Source organism: Rattus norvegicus, chromosome 14, assembly GCF_036323735.1.
Source record: "Rattus norvegicus strain BN/NHsdMcwi chromosome 14, GRCr8, whole genome shotgun sequence".
In the NCBI taxonomy this organism is placed as follows: Eukaryota; Metazoa; Chordata; class Mammalia; order Rodentia; family Muridae; genus Rattus; species Rattus norvegicus.
This window is the reverse complement of record NC_086032.1, coordinates 79,923,817-79,940,229: the sequence shown is the minus strand read 5'-3', so window position 1 is coordinate 79,940,229 and position 16,413 is coordinate 79,923,817. Positions and strand designations below refer to the sequence as shown.

The window sequence follows — 16,413 nt, the reverse complement described above, 5'->3', positions numbered from 1 at the left end:
GTGAGGGCAGGGATTTGTTGAGAGTTATGGTGGGTTCACTGTGGTCTCGTTCCTTCCTGTCCACTGTTCCCACTGTGCACTGTTCTTGCCACTGGCCCTGACCCCCTATCCTAGTCTCATTCAGGTAACCCAGGGCACCTCTAGAGAGGGGCATCTGAACTAGAAACTGACTACAGATAGGTCTAAAATAGTCGAGCCATGTGTGTCTGAGGCTGAGACCGGAGAGAATGTGGCTTATAGAATGGAGGTTCTGATACGGCAAGTCATCAGTGAAGCAGGAGGGGAAGGGCCACAGGCTGGTGTGGGCTGAGCCTGCAAGACACATTGTCATGAGCCCAGGAAGCCTCAGCAGAGCCCCCAATTGCAGAGGGGCTAATCTTACATCTCTCCCTGGAACTGGAGTTGGACTGGCTGGAAGGTTTCCCAGCATCCTCTCGGAGATGCTTCATCGTGCACATCCCAGCAGCAACACTTCCCAACATCCACAATGTCCTAGCATTCATAGTATCTGCCTAGTACCCACTGTGTGCCAGCACCACTGTCCCCTAGTACCACCACGCTCAGGGACCACCGTGTCCCAACACCTCTGCCCGGAACCACCATGCCCTCAGTAGCCATCATGCCCCTCCAGGCTTCTAGCACCTACTTTGGCAAGCTTGGGTGCTGTTTGGTATCTGCTCAGGAATTGGAGAGGAGATCCCAAGACAACTAGAGCCATGGGTGCAAAGTGGCCACTCCAGTTTGCCAACAGCCCCCAATGCCTGGCTGAAGCCACAGGGATGCTCTTTCTGTATACCCTGCCCAACTCAAGGCATGTAGGCTATGCTCACAGTAACCAAGCTGGGAAAACTTAGTGGGGGGAGATACCCACACTGTCTGGTAAGGCTACAATTCTGGGGGTCCTAGGTATCCCAGGCTTAGGACAAGTAGACAAACCAGCAAAGAAAGTTACTCTCCTAAGGCCACTGGTCACAGAATCCCTTGGCCCAGGGAGCAACCCACTCCTGCCATCTACCCAGTGTTGAAATCTGTGGATTGGAGACAGTACCATCCCCACTGTGAGTCAGTAGCTGGCTGGGAAGAACTGGAACCCCCAGGTCCCTTCATGCAGCAGGTCCTGAAAAGGGTTCATGGACAGGAATTGCCAACAGTATGGCCAGGCAACCGTGCCTGGGAGGCCTGGCTCTGACCTGCCCAAGCCACATTGGAAGACTTCCTGGAAGAGGCTGAGACTTGAGGGTGGTGTTGGGCCCAGGAGCGTTATAGCCTTTGCCAGAGAACAGCAGCTGCCCCAGCAGAGAGGCAGGGCTGGGGCAGCAGGGTGGAGCTACGGCCACGGAGGATCCTGACAGGATGCACGGGGGAGGCAGGGTTAATCATTATCGTGTAGCCTTGACCCCACCTGCCCTGGCCACATTCCCTGGCCTCTCTGCTCCTGCTACACCTCACGCCAGCTCAGGAGGAGCCATGCGGCAACGGGCCTGGCTCCCTAGTGTCTCTTCCAGGCCATGTCCCTTCCTGCTGCTCCTGCTACTGCTGGTGGTGCCTCGGGTGGCCCAGCCCCAGGCTGGCAGGGTGAGCACTGACCCTCTCTCTTGCATGTGGCTAAGGGTTCCCTATGCACACTCAGGGTTCCTAGGAAGAGGCCCCAGGGAAGAGGTGAGGTGTGAGCTAGGGGCCTAGTCTGGTGGCCTAGTGGAGTGAAAGTTGTCATTCACACAGACAGGTGAGGTGCTGGGCTAGGCTGGTCTGTAGTGCTTGGGCCTGAACTTGTTGGGACCCTCTTGTGTGTAGCCCAGGCCCTGTGAGTGTGGGAGCCCTGGGGCTTCTGTTGCATTTCAGTGTTTGAGATGGGGTGTAGGAGACCTCTGTGTGCTTCACCTGCACCTGTCCACCCCAGAAGTGATCCCAGGGTTGAGTCTCAAGACCAGGGTGACTTGGGAGCCAGTGACTCTTAAGCCAGCATGTTGAATCACTCAGATTTGGAAGGAAAGGCCAGAGGAGGTCTTGGGGACACCCATTGTCTCTGAGCCCTGCCCTAAGGAGGCTCAGGTGTGGTGTATTTGACTGATGGGGTCCAAGTGTGGAGGATTATCTCATGCTGACACCACTGTGGCCCTTTGGGCTCCTAGAACCACACAGAGCCCCCAGGACCTAATGTTACAGCCACCCGCATGACTCCCATGATCCCTGCGACCTCTGGCAACTTCAGCACCTCAATAGGAAGTGATCCAGAGGGAGAGGCAGAGACCGAGGGACCCCAAAGTGAGAGGTATCTCCTTTCCTCCAGCAGCAGCCCTCTCGGGGGCCAAGGTAAGTCAGGCTCTGCAATGGGAAGGCAGCTAATGAGGTGTGGGGCCTGGGTAGGGGTGGAGTGCCCAGTGGGACACCCGATCCCTGACACTTTTAACCACTTTACAGTGCTCACCGAGTCCGGACAGCCGTGCAGGTTCCCTTTCCGCTATGGTGGCCGCATGCTGCACTCCTGTTCCTCTGAGGGAAGTGCCTACAGGAAGTGGTGAGTCCCAGAGTGGGGTAAGGGGCTGAGGAATCCACATGGGTTCCCACTGTAGACCCTGACGAGCCCTGAAGCTGGTAGGTCTCAGTACCCAGCAGGTGCATCTAGTGAACAAGTGCTCCATTGTACCGAGGCAGAGAGGGGTGGGGCTCTGGGCAGGCACTTTCATCTTCCGACTCGCCCCTCCAGGTGTGCTACGACACACAACTACGACAGAGACCGGGCCTGGGGCTACTGTGCAGAGGCCACCCTGCCTGTGGAAGGCCCAGGTGGGTATGTGGAGGGCTCAGCCTGAGCCCCGAGGAGGGGCTTTAACAGGGTGCTTGGGTTGGGATTATAGAGGTCAATGTGCAGGGTGAGAATACTAGTGACCTGGGCAGGGGAGTCTGTATGGAGTTGGGGGTGGTCTGTGAGTTTGATCCTCCTGAGTTCAGCAACATCTAGGGATAAAATTGCTGTCAGGCCAGAGGGCACCGTAGGGTGCTTCATCCAGACAGGACCTAGCCTCTCTAGACCCTGGATGGCTTTGGCAGTCATTGGTGATACCAGGGCGCCCTCTTGTGGTAAGATCTATCCATGTTGCCATCTATGGTCCTTTGAACAGGGCCCAAAGAACAAACCATGAAGCCTGTGGGTGTGCTGTCCCAGGATACAGGAGAGAGACCCTGTAGCCTGGCAGAGCATGTGTAGATGTGTAGGGTGTGGAGTGCAGAGCCATGGGACACCTCCGATCCTGGGTGGGATCACTGGGAGGTGGGAACTTGCCCGAGAGGGCAGTGTGACTCTTGCCACTAACCACCATATCTCCTCCTGTCTGTACCCAGCTGTCCTTGATCCTTGTGCCTCTGGGCCCTGCCTCAATGGAGGCACATGTTCCAGTACCCAGGACCATGTGTCCTACCACTGTGCTTGCCCGCTGGCCTTCACAGGCAAGGACTGTGGCACAGGTGAGAGGACCTCAGGGACCCAGGAGTGGGGCCTTTCTGGGAGGCTGGGAGAGCAGCGGCTGAGTCCAGCCTGGGGTGGGAGGTGCCTGCCTGGGAGAGGGGACCTGTATGAGTGCTGTGAGAGCACTGTGTGACTCACAGAGAAGTGCTTTGATGAAACACGCTACGAGTATTTTGAGGTGGGCGACCACTGGGCCCGTGTGAGCGAGGGACATGTGGAGCAGTGCAGCTGTATCGAGGGGCAGGCCCGGTGTGAAGACACCCACCACACAGGTACGTCATGGCCAACTTCAGGGAGGTTCCATGGTGCATGGGGTAGTGAGACATGTCCTTAGACACTTCTCACTCAAGCATAAGGTTACCCAACAACAGCGACATGGGGAAAGAGTTCAGCTCCGTCCCCTCCATGATTCCTGGAGACCAAGTATAGCTTCCATACTCTCCCCTAGCTTGCCTGAGCAGCCCATGTCTGAATGGAGGAACCTGCCACCTGATTGTGGGCACAGGGACCAGCATCTGCGCCTGCCCGTTGGGTTATGCTGGGCGGTTCTGCAACATTGGTGAGCCACTTCTTTTCAGTTTTATGGGGCAACTCTGGGGAGTGGTGTCAGAGGCCTTTCAGAGGCCTGGCCTCATGGCAACCGCTGTGCTTACAGTTCCCACTGAGCGCTGCTTCCTGGGCAATGGAACAGAGTACCGCGGTGTGGCCAGCACCTCTGCCTCGGGCCTGAGCTGCCTGGCCTGGAATTCCGACCTGCTCTACCAGGAGCTCCATGTAGACTCAGTGGGTGCTGCTGCCCTGCTTGGCCTGGGCCCTCATGCTTACTGCCGGTCAGCATCTAATGGCTACCATATCTCTTTCTGCGTAGGCAAAGGATTGGACACAGTGGCTCCCCAGACTTAGCAGGGGCCAACACTGCCAAGATGGTTGTTAGCCTCTGCCTCTTGGGATGGTGGGTTCAAGGGTGCCCATCATGGTCTAGCTCAGGTGTTGGTGTGGGCGTTAGGATGGTCCTCTCGGGAGACTGATGTGTGACTCCCTTGTCTGCCTCCAGGAACCCAGACAAGGACGAGAGGCCTTGGTGCTATGTGGTGAAGGACAGCGCGCTGTCATGGGAGTATTGTCGCCTGGCAGCTTGTGGTGCGGGCTCCCTGATAGGTTGGGGGTAGAGGAGGGGTGGTGCTCCCCGAGGACCCTCAGACAGGTCAGTGGAAGGGACTCAGTGGTGCTGTGTAGTTAAACTCTAGGGTGGTCAGCTCTCAGAGTGCTGTGCCCCAAGGCTCTCATGCTGGTAATATCTAGCCATTTTGGATGTGAGGTGGGGTCTCAGACTGTCGGAGAGACAGGACTTACTGCAGCAGGCGATCCGGCCTTGCCAGGGCCTGCGTTATACTGTCCTCATCTGTAGAGTAGGGGACAGAGGCTCCCAGGGTAACTGCTCTGAGTCTCAGGCCTGAGGAAGTGGGCTATGGGTCCAGGTAGGACCCCTGTAGCTCTTCCCTGTCTCCAGGGAAACCCAGGGGTATGAACTGATGGCCTCCACTCCCAGAATCCTTGGCCAGAGTCCATTCCCGAATCCCGGAGGTCCTAGCGACCCTGCCTGAGTCGACCTCAACTGCACGTCCGACCTGTGGCAAGAGGCACAAGAAGAGGACATTCTTGAGGCCACGCATCATTGGTGGCTCATCGTCTTTGCCCGGCTCACACCCCTGGCTGGCCGCCATCTACATTGGGAACGGCTTCTGTGCTGGGAGCCTCGTCCACACCTGCTGGGTAGTGTCTGCAGCCCACTGCTTCTCCAGCAGGTGAGCGCACTGGCCAGATCCCCAGGGCAACCACCACGAAGCCAGCCCTCCATCCCTCCTCACATGCTCACCCTTCCATTCTGCCCGAATCCATCCGTCCTCGGGGGCTACCCACGTGTCATGTTCTTACCTCATTCTATCCCATGGGACCCTACCTGTGACACACACTCCTCTCCAGCAAAGCACACTAACATCCTTCCGTGTGATGACCACTTTTCCTGATCCCCTAACACACCTTTTGGTCTCACTGTAGCCCAGTGCTTGTTCTGGGTACCAAGGTAGTCATGGAGCATCAGAGCAGGGCATCTCCTGCAGCGACCTTATATCCCTGTGCAGTGGGTCTGGAGGGGGCCACCATCCTGTCGTCTGCATAGACCTGCCTCTCCCAGAGCTGAGGAGTGGGGTGGAGATAAGGTGCCAGAGTCGGACACATGCCCCGTGTACCACCCTGCGTCTGTGTCTAGGTGTTTAAGGGGCACTTACCTGGGTAAGGAATCAGGAGGCTCAGTTATAACATGTAATAGAACCTCTAGGGTTACTGCACAGCCAGGGAAACTGAGGCCCAGCTCACTGAATGGGCTCCTAGGACTGAGAGCCTGAGGTCTACTCATGTCTCCAACCAGCCCCGAGACACCAAGACTGCCTGGACTGAATAGAAAAACCCCAGCAACCCCTCCTAGCCCCGTGTCCTGGGGGACAAAGCAGTTGCACCATGGGGTGCATTCTCAGAGCAGACCTCACCTAAAGGTTCCACTGGCTCACAGATGAAACCCATGAAGCTAGGGCTCCTGGGCCAGGGTTGCCGTGGCTCTGCCACCCTTGTCAGTCTTGATTCTGCCGTCACATGGGTTTAAAATGTCTGCAGACCTTTCCCAGGGCTGTGACCCTCTTGCTTGGCCATAACCAACAAGCACAGGGGCCAAGGTTGGGGAGACCTGATAGTGCCGAGGAGAGGGCTGGGTTCCACTCCTGCCAGCTTCCTGTGCAGCCCCCCCAGGGACAGCATCACAGTGGTACTGGGTCAGCACTTCTTCAACCGCACGACGGATGTGACACAGACCTTTGCCATTGAGAAGTACGTGCCCTACACCCTCTACTCGGTGTTCAACCCCAACGACCATGACCTTGGTGAGCTCGGGGCCTCAGCAAGGTGGGAGTGTGGTTTATGTACCCTAAGCCAGAGCCCAGACAAGGGTAGGAGGTGGGCAGACACAAGGAGCTAGAGGAATCTTGTTGCCCTTCCTCTGGTCTCTCAGGCCACCAGCTACCTCTCCTCTACCCATTTCATGGGACTGTCTGCTGTGGATTTCTGTCTAGTGTGGGTCTTACTGCCCAGGCTGACCCCTGGCCTCTCTTCCAGTCTTGATCCGGCTGAAGAAGAAGGGGGAGCGCTGTGCTGTCCGCTCCCAGTTCGTTCAGCCCATCTGCCTCCCTGAGGCAGGCAGCTCTTTCCCTACAGGACACAAGTGTCAGATTGCAGGCTGGGGTCACATGGACGAGAGTGAGTTGAAGGCAGTCCCCACCACGGGTGGCCAGGGATGGGGAAAGACAGGCAATAAACCTGCCTCTCCTGAAAGTGCAGTACTCCACAGATGTGAGTGGATATTCCAACTCCCTGCTGGAGGCACTGGTCCCCCTGGTTGCTGACCACAAGTGCAGCAGCCCTGAGGTGTATGGTGCCGACATCAGCCCCAACATGCTCTGTGCTGGATACTTTGACTGCAAGTCTGATGCCTGCCAGGTAGGCTACTTCCAGCCCCCACCAGGATGACACAGATGGGATATTACTAGAATTTTCTGGCCCCCAGGGAGTCCAGGGCCGGCAGAGAGTCTAAGGCAGAAAGTCCACCCACTGTGGAGCACTTGAACTTCCTGGAGGGCATTCTTGCAGTAGGAGAGGAACTGTCTAAACAGATGGGAAAGCTAAGGACAGGCCCAGAGTCACACAGAGTCCAGATAAAGGCCCACTATCTAAACAACAGTCAGGGCTATCCACATGACATCAGACCTCAGAGACTACAGTGCTCTGTCCAGATTTCTCTGGGATCCTCAGCAATCAATCAATAGTGAATGCTTGTCAGGGGCTTCATAGGCCAGGCCGTGGTCGTGGTTACCTGTCGACCTGCTTCACCATGGAGAGGCTGTCTTATGCTGTTTTAAGCAGGCAAGGAAACTGAGTCTTAGAGAAATTGAATCCCTTTTATGAGGCGGTACAGGTGAGACAGGGTAGGGTGGATGGGACTTGATTCTGGGACAATCAGGGCTTCCTGGGGAAGAGGGCAGTTGTTCTGAGATGTAGAGAAAGGATGCAGGGTTGAGGAGGTGTTTCAGGTGGAGGCCTAGCACACTGGCTGGGGCTAAGCGTGTGCCTGCACTCCTCATGGAGTAGGACCAGAGCTGTGGGTTGTGGGTTGTACTTATGACTTAGGACGTTTGCAGGGTTGGAAGCCCAGATGCTCCTGAGTCAGGACCCTGGTCTCTGTTTCAGGGGGACTCGGGTGGGCCCTTGGTCTGTGAGAAGAATGGTGTGGCTTACCTGTATGGCATCATCAGCTGGGGTGATGGCTGTGGGAGGCTCAACAAGCCAGGAGTCTACACCCGTGTGTCCAATTATGTGGACTGGATCAACGACCGCATTCGGCCACCCAAGCGACCTGCAGCTGCCTCCTGAACCATGGTCTCCAAGGAGAGGATGCTCACAATTCCCTTTCTACTACCAATAATAAAAGTGTTGCCTAGATTCTGGCTTCACAGTGGCCGGCTATGACCTGGGCTTTCAGTGTAGATGGTGTGGCTTCAGGGCCGAGACCTGAAACCAGTGTAGCTCCTGGGTATGGTTAGGAGCCTCCCACTTCACAAAAATGGCCCCAGAGGACCAGGTGGGATGTCAAAGTCAGATTCCTCTAGGCCCTACCTCAGACAGACATGTGTCCAGGGTCCGTAAGCTACTGGGGCAAGACATTAAAGCCATGTCCAGTTCCTCAGGCCATGAACAAAGGACCTTCACCAAACAAGATAACTTCAAGATGACAGCCTTCTGAAAGTTCCCATCGGCTGCCTCAGCACTGAAGGAGACCTGAGGAGCAGGGCCCATGTCTGAGGTGTAGTAACTGACTATTGCTGGTCCTTAGCACACAGGAGCCAGGCTTACCTCAGTCCAGACAGGATATGAAGGTAGCTTATTCTGGAGAGGACAAAATGGTGTGGTGGGGGAGCAGGGGACAGACTCATTGAATCTGTGGGCTGTGGGAGGGGCTGGGTGTTTATCAAGGGTCTCCAAGTCTCTGGCATGAAAATTCACTGCCCGTTGAGGTGCTGCAAAGCAAGCTGGGGGCAGGTAAGGGAAACAGGTTAGGATAGGGCCGAGACCAGCCATGTCTACGAGTGCCCAAAGCTAGCACACTCCAAATGGGAGACAGAAACCAAGGAGAGCCCATGGTTCCTGACCCTGTGGCCTGAGTGGGGCAAGCAGATGGCACCTTGTTCAGTGTCTCCAGCTGGGACCACGTCTGTCCTCTTCGGTTGACCTGGAGTGCTCCTTGCTCTGCCCTCCGCAGCTTCACCCACTATGGTCTGTTCTTCACGTGGCCGCAGGATCTTGCCATGCTCCACCCAAAGTCTGTTCATCCCTGGGTGATGATTTTGCCCTAACATATCCAGAAGTCATCAAGTGCTCAGCCTGTGGTCTTACTACCCACCCGTGAACTCTTCCACTACTGCCTGAAGTACCAGGAGGTTCTCTGTGGATGACCCCTATCCCCTCCTCTTACTCTTATGACATCCTGTGAGACTCTGAGGGGACTGGTCCAGCAGGGCCCACTCCCAATGCATTCTTCCTGGTCAGAAGAACCCTGATTCTGCCAGGCCCACAGCTCTCAGTCCTGGAGAGTTTAGAACCACAGCCAGAAACCTGGCTGGTGTCATCCAGACAAGACTGGTGTGCTCTACCCAGGCAGCAGGAATCAGGTGGCTAGCTGCTTGCTGACATTGGTATGCTGGTCTAGTTTGTTCCATGGAAGTATGGGGATAGCAAGTCCCTGGTTGTGTGACCCCCCAAAGTAGGGACCTTTAAGTCAACTAAGAGCAGTGGAACTGGTGGGCTCATTTGGGTTTTCCTGGGTGGCATTTAGGATGGGCATAGCCCAGTATGACTGGAGTCAGCACAAAAAGAGAAGGTTAGCATACAGGTACGTGCAGATGGGTGAGTCTGTTTGGACCCAGGGAGAAAATGAGGCTATAAATCAAGGAGAGTGGCCCCAGGGGTATGAATACACTCCTTCCATAACCACCCCAGACTGCTGAGCCATCTCTGATCTTGACCACGTGTTGGGTTGGTCCTACCAGGGAACTGGCCCGCTGGCATGTGGCAGTCACATGTGCTTCTGTTGTCTTACTGTTTTTGATGTATGTATGTGTACATGTGTAATCTGCCCATCACTTCCCTATGTCCTTTAAGTGACTGTGCTATAGACTCCATTGATAAGCTCTAGAGGATTCCTTTTTTCTTCAAAATTCTCTGAGATTCTAGACATGATTGGGATTCTCTGCTCTCGGGAAGCAGGTAGAATCTATGATCTTACTTGGCCTGGATTTTTCTTTAGGGTGGTTTCTCCTGAGTCATGGTTTTTAATAGTTATAGTTTTAGATGCTATTTCTTCTGAAGCATGTGTCCTCCAAAATTTGGACTTTAAGTTGAGTGTCTCATTTTCTTTTAGCTGGGACAATGTGTCTGGCGTGCCTGGTAGAGTCAAGTTAAGGGAAGACAGAAAGATGTACTGTGGCTCATGGTGGGAAGGTGTGGTAGTGGGAGCTGAGGCAGCTGTTTGCACTGTGTCCACAATCAGGAAGCAGAGAGGGTGATGGTACCCAGCCTGTTTTCTTCTTTTGGGTACTTATTTTATTATCATTTTTATGTGTATGTTTTTTCTGCATATATGTCTTTGTGCCACGTACATACCTGATGCCCAGAGAGGCCAGAAGATGGCATTGGATCCCTTGGATTGGAGTTCAGGATGGTTTCTGGCCACTATGTGGATGCTGGAGTTAAATCTGGATCTGCTGGTGGAGTGGCCTGCACTCTTAACTGCTGAGCCATCTTTCCAGCCCCTCCTTTCCTTTTTGTATTCAGTCTAGAGCCGCAGCCCACAGACTGGGGCAGTCCACACATGACTGTGTTGGTCAGGGATCTCAAGAGTAACAGAACTTACAGAATGAATCTCATCTAGAGAAACGACTTAGAGCCTGTGGTCCAGCTAATCCAACAGTGGACAGCGGTGAATGGAAAGTCCAAGAACCCAGGAGTTGCTCAGTCCACAAGGCTGGATGTCTCAGCTGGTCTTCAATAGATGCTAGAATCTGGAAGAAGTAGGCTCTAATGCCAGTGAAGGAATGGACGTGCCAGCAAGGTGAGGGCAAACAGGCAGAGAGCAAAAGCTTCTGTCTCCCATGCCTTTACGTAGGCTTCCAGCAAAAGGTGTGGCCCAGATTAAAGGTGTCTCTTCCTGCCTCAAGATCCAGACTAGAAATGGACTCACCCACTTCAAACCAAGCAGAAATCCCTCACAGATGTACCCTCCATTTTTTTTTATTCCAGCTAATTCCAAATGTAGTCAAGTTAATGACCAAGAATAGTCACAACAGTGGTCTCCCTTCCTAAGTTAAATTTCTCTGGAAATGGCCAGAGGTACAGCTCCTAGGTGATTCCAAATCCAGGTAACTGTGAAGATGAACCCTGCATCAAGTAAGAGCTGAAGAGATCTCACTTTTATTATCAGAGTTGTACATGGCTATTTCAGTTCATTTTCTGTAGCTGTAACTGAGCGTTGAGACACGAAATGACCCATTCCCTCATTGCTTTCTGGTGCTGTGATAAAACACTGACCAGAACCAACTTGGGAGAGAACGGATTTATATTTCACAAGTTGCTGTCCATTGTTGAGATGACTCAGTGTAGGCTGTCAAGGCAGGAGAGGTAGCAGAAACTGTGGAGGTACTGGCCTGCCTCCCTTGCTTGCTCACCTGAGCTTTCTCATGCAGCTCAGGCCCATCTTTCTAGGGTTGATGCTGCCCACTGTGGGCGGGGCCCTCCTATGTCAATTAGGAATTATGAAAATGCCTCACAGACACAGTCACAAGCCAGCCAGATTCTTCAGTCGAGGTTCCTTGAGGTTTCCTCTTCCCAAGCTGACTCTAGGGTTGTGTCAAGTTGGCACTAGCTAAATTCTAAAGAATAGTGGCTGGAAGTTCAAGACTATGATGCAGGCATCGGCTGAGGCCTTGTGCAGCATGGTAGCATGGGACAGGACATCACGTGGTGAGACAGAGCAAGCTGCTGGCTTTGGTCTCCCCTCTTGTAGGCCACCAGGACCATTAAAGGGCCCTGTCCTTGTGACTTCACTATTTACCCATTAGCCCTAATTACCTTCTCCTACCTCTAGATACCACAAACGTGGGAATTTGAGGAGTAGGTTCTAATGCATGGACACTGAGGTACCCATTTGACCATGACAATGGGATTCTTTTACGGCCAAATTGCAGTTGTTACTCTGAATCTGAAGTTACTCTCTGTCACCATTTGGGATCTATACCACTGGCTCCTGCCTTCCATTGCTCCCACTGGGAACTGTGCTATCACCATTACTGTTTTGTAGGCTATCCCCTACCTCGATGGTTTCTGAGCCGTATGAAGCTCAAGGCATAGGATGCATATGGGATCCTGTTTCTGTGTGCTAGGTTCCCCCAGGGTTCCCATGGTGATCCAGGGATTTGTTTCCTTTCCCCAGTGATCAAGACCCACAGGTCTTGATGTTTACCCAGCCCCATACTGGTTATTTCAAGAAGTCTTTCCTGTGTCACAGGTGAACTTAGAGCTCAGGGACACAAAACAACTGCCATTTATCGAGTTCACACTTTTTAGGAATGGGCTAAACTCTGCAGGGTGGTTTTTTTTGTTTTTTGTTTTTTTTCTGTGTCGAGCTAGAATCTCCATAGTGTAGGCTTTTACACCTCAGGAATGGATGGCTGTTGACTGAAGCCCAGGTGGGAGGACCACATGAACCTCATCACCTAGCGGGTTCACCCGAGCTTGTTCCCATGACAGGCAACACTAAAGAAAAGTGGGGGTGAGCTTTCCTTGTCCTTTCTTTAGTCAAAGTAAGCCAGGTTTAGAGGGCGGAGACTTCCATCTCTTAGTGTGACGGGGAGGGGGGTGCACGACCACATTTTAAGGAGGGTAGGAGTGGGGAAGGAATTTTTTGCAGGTGTCTTAGGTCGTTTTGTGTTGCTATAACTGAACACCGGAGACTGGATAATTTATGAAGAAGTTCCTTTGGCTTGCAGTTCTGGGGGTTGGCGTTCTAAGATTGTGGCTCTGGCATCTGCTGGTGTCTGCTGAGGCCTTATGCTGTGGTGTAATGTGTTGTAAGATGTCACAGCTTGAGACAGAGCTCCTCCTCTTCTTGTAAAGCCATTAATTCCATCAAGGGGTCCCACTCCCATGATCACACTAACCCCTACCCCTAAATACTATTAATTTGGGAATTCAAGTATTAAGTTTCCAAAGGGCGATCACAGGGGGCACATTTGAACCCCAGCACGGCATCCACTTTCTTCCTCTGCTGCCTGTGGCATTCGTTGCCATTGTGGTTACTCAAGGGCAGCCATTGGCCATCTGAACTAATTAGCTTATAGAGAGAGGCTCTCAGGCTCATGGCTTCAGGGCTTTTAGCTACGATTGCCCTCATTTGCTTTGAGCCTGCAGCAGAGCTGTGCAGCAAAGCAATGCTGTCACTTGAAGGCTAAGACACAAAAGAGAAAGAGGGAGAACTGGGGTGACTTCATGGTGTGCCTGGCCACGCCCTGAAGACCCTTCACAGGCCCCTCCTCGTAAAGGTCCCACTACTTCCAATAGCAAGAGGGGCTGGGACAAAGGTTTGGCAGTGTGGGATGTGGGAGACACTCCAGGTCTAAAGGACAGCAGTTGCCTGGGCAGAACAACCCAGAAAAGAGCAGGCATGTAAGCAGGCTGCTCTTCCGTTACTGCCATGTCTGGCTTCTTTGCAGCACACTAAATAAACCTATTTCCTTAAAATAAAAATTAGTATTTGGCAATTTAAGAGGCCGGAGGTTCATAATCAAGGCTGTCAAATTCAGCCCCCAGGTCCTCCCAGCATGCAGACAGCTGCCTTTTTGATGCACCCTTCTGTGGCTTTTCCTGTGTGCAGAAGAGCACTCTTAGGGATCGCTTTGTCATTTTATAAGGACACCTGTCCTAACAGATTAGGGCCCTCAAGTATGACCTCATTTACCGTAAATACTCTCTTAGAGGCTCCATGTCTTCATGGTCATGTGGGGCTCGTGATGACATCAGCAAATGGCTAGGGAGCTGGGGGGGGTGGGGCAGAGGATCCAGTCCATAATACCCTTCCTTTCATCATGTGACTAGTGACCCATGTTTGCATGACAGTATAGTTTGCGTAATGGCTGGGCTCCGAAGTGGTCATCAGCTCTATCCACTGGGCACTACTTTCAGTCATCTGTACTGGTTCCCTCAGTGGAGGGGATAATGGGGATGTGAATCAGTAGACATGGGCATGGTGCCTGCCATAGCCCGCTGAGGTGTGAATGTCCAGCATTTCCAGTTACCTAGAGATGCCCTCTAGTCCCACTCTTCTCTGTGTGTGCAAACAGATCCTTGGAAAGTCTTTTGCAGATGCAATCACCCGGCCAATGTTAACAAAGCCAGGCTGCAGCAGGAAGGTGAGGCCACATGATGGTGTGGCTGCTCTTGCCCGGTAGGTGGCAAGTACAGCATCTCACAGAGATCTGTGGCTGCAGAGCCACGGATGGGACAGCAGCATCCTGAGGTCATGGGTGTGGTGTTGGCAGTCTGGCTGACCACAGTGTCTAGAGCAACATTGTGGCAGTGAGCTCAGACAGCGGTGCAGCTGTAACCACAGCTGGAAGCCTCTTGTGGTGTCCAGTGTCTAGTGGTGCCAGGCAGGGGTGTAGAACTAAGTGTCATCCTGTCTCACATGTGACTGGGCCTTCCTGCTATCCCACTCCTTCCAGCTGTCTCCTTGATTCTTCAAGAGGCTTAACATCCTTCTGGTCAGCTGCTTCCGTGGTCATGTAGAGAGCCCCAGTGACTCTGGTTGTAACATCTGGGGAAACTGAGGCACAAAGATAGCCAAGGCCACAAGAATTCTCCTCCTCCATTGGCAGGCTTTTGACACACTCGGTGACCACAGTGCTGTCCTCTAGGTCATGTGGAATGGGAGAAGAAAGCTGTCTATCCCTGTGGCGCCCGCATTTCCGGGGCCAGTGCGGGAGCAGGTGCAGCTGCCAGGCGTGGCAGGAGTTTGGGTCAAGGCCAGCGCTTGGAATGCAGCAGGACGTGGCCCCTCCCTGAAGGGAAGAGCAAGTGCCAGGCGCCTGGGCTGGAGGATGTGGTCATGGCTACAACCCCCAACTGACTCCACACCGGCTGTCCTGAGCCAGTCCCCAGGGGCCTTCAATGTGTGGGTAGCATGAATGGAGCTCTATGGCCAGCAACTGTTCAGTGCCACACAGGTGATGCAGGGTAGAGGGTGAGGAACACGCAGAGCTCCTTCCTAGACCTTGTACCCTTCTCCCCAGCGAGAGACTGGAAAAACATTAAAATCAGCCCTATGAACCCTATCCATTGAAGGTTTGCCCTCCAGATTCCCTAGAGAGGCTGTGGCAAGAGCTCTCAAGTTGAACACCTCTCTGGAGTCCGTGCATGTGGGTCAGTCCTGGCCATGAGTCTTAGCTTCTCGGTATGGGGTAGACAGGAAGCGGCCTGAAGAGACTGTGCAGGATAGAGTGCAGGCCAGCACACACTGCGTGGACAGAATACAATTTGACACGTAGCCCCTTTCAACCTGGATCAGAGCTCCTTGGGGTTGCGGATCAGGATGGGCAAATGCGTAGGACTCCGTTGCTTGTCTGAGTTTATTTCGCTGGATACAGTGAGTTGCCAACTGTGGGTGTTCTCTGTTTCCTGGGATGCTAAGCCATGTGTCCGGAGAGCCTATGACATAGGCCTAACCAAACACTTCAGCTCCACAGTAACCTGGGTGCTCATAGAAAACTCAGCACAGGCCTGAAGCAACCTCAACCTGAGCAAGAGGCTGAGGTAGAGAAGTCCAGAGGCTCAGAGGGCATTTGGCTGGTCAGGGAGATACTAGGCAAGGCAGTTACCAGGCAGCAGGTAACTAGGCCCTCCGTGCTCTAAGGCTGGGGCAAGTTGGCCTTCAGAAGTGGGAGACCTGGGGCAGTGAGTTGGCATAGTGGGCCCTGGTCCTAGCAGCCAAGTCTGCTGTGCCAGGTAGTTGAATGAGAGGGACCACGACCTGGAGAATAGATATGCCCATTTCCTCTACCTGCCTGGGGAGTGGCCACCTCTGGCCATGGGGAAGGCCTAGGGACTGGGGAAGGTACTGGGCCTGGGCTGTTCTAGTTGGCCTGCTGTCAGGAGTACGTCGTGGCTCTAAGAGATGGGGGAAGAGCAGGTGCAAAAGATGAAGCCGTTGAAGTCAAACTAAAACTGGGACTGAGCAGACACGGGGCCACAAAGCCTTCTATGGGGTTGTCTTGGGACAATTTCCTTCCCTTTGGAAAACTGCCCCGTCTCAGTCTCTCCCCTCAGACTGAGTTTCATTCTCCAGAGTCTGCTTCAGGTGGTCTTAAGCAGTGGTCCCATGACCTGGCAGGAACAGTGCAGTCTGGCAGCCTGCTGAGGATAGAGGCTGCCCAAGGCCACTGCCACCTACTGGCTTGCACTTTGCTAGGGTCTTAAAGACCGAGGCCCCGGGGTGCCCCGCCCAGTCTCCCCCGCATCCAGGTCCCCGTGTCGCTGCGCCCCGCCCGCCGCGCCGGGCCCGCCCTCCTGGCGTAGCCCAAGGCCCTCCCGGAGCTATTTTGAAAGTGACCCTGGGCTCGGGCGCCCAGGACGCGTGGAGAGGGCGCAGCGGGCGGCGGGAACCATGACAGAAGATGACCGAGGCAGCGCTGGTGGAGGGCCAGGTCAAGCTGCGGGACGGCAAGAAGGTTGGGGCGCCGCGGGGGCGCGGGGCGGGGGCGCGCTCGGTTTGGGGCAGGGGCGCGGGGCGGGCGCGCGCG

The 16,413-nt window shown here is 54.1% G+C and overlaps 2 protein-coding genes across 7 annotated transcripts in view; both read left to right on the top strand.

Moving 5' to 3' along the window:
• The first annotated feature begins 1,456 nt into the window (after window positions 1-1,456).
• Window positions 1,457-8,011, top strand: Hgfac (HGF activator). The gene is made up of 14 exons (NM_053320.1): window positions 1,457-1,575; window positions 2,133-2,313; window positions 2,422-2,518; window positions 2,708-2,787; window positions 3,343-3,465; window positions 3,607-3,738; window positions 3,915-4,025; window positions 4,122-4,296; window positions 4,521-4,606; window positions 5,016-5,271; window positions 6,260-6,399; window positions 6,632-6,772; window positions 6,864-7,012; window positions 7,760-8,011. Exons 1-14 carry the CDS (start codon window positions 1,468-1,470, stop codon window positions 7,940-7,942), a joined length of 1,962 nt encoding a protein of 653 aa, NP_445772.1. The 5' UTR covers window positions 1,457-1,467; the 3' UTR covers window positions 7,943-8,011.
• An 8,137-nt stretch (window positions 8,012-16,148) lies between these two features.
• Window positions 16,149-16,413, top strand: part of Dok7 (docking protein 7) — a 34,031-nt gene continuing 33,766 nt past the window's right edge. For 2 of the 6 annotated variants that reach the window (NM_001130062.2, NM_001414957.1), the window contains exon 1: window positions 16,213-16,341. In NM_001130062.2, the coding sequence (NP_001123534.2) occupies window positions 16,288-16,341 (54 nt within the window). In that variant the 5' untranslated portion in view covers window positions 16,213-16,287. Of the gene's footprint in view, window positions 16,342-16,413 lie in introns of all 6 variants that reach the window. The other 4 variants (XM_063273153.1, XM_017599206.3, XM_017599205.3 and 1 more) reach the window with 4 other exon arrangements.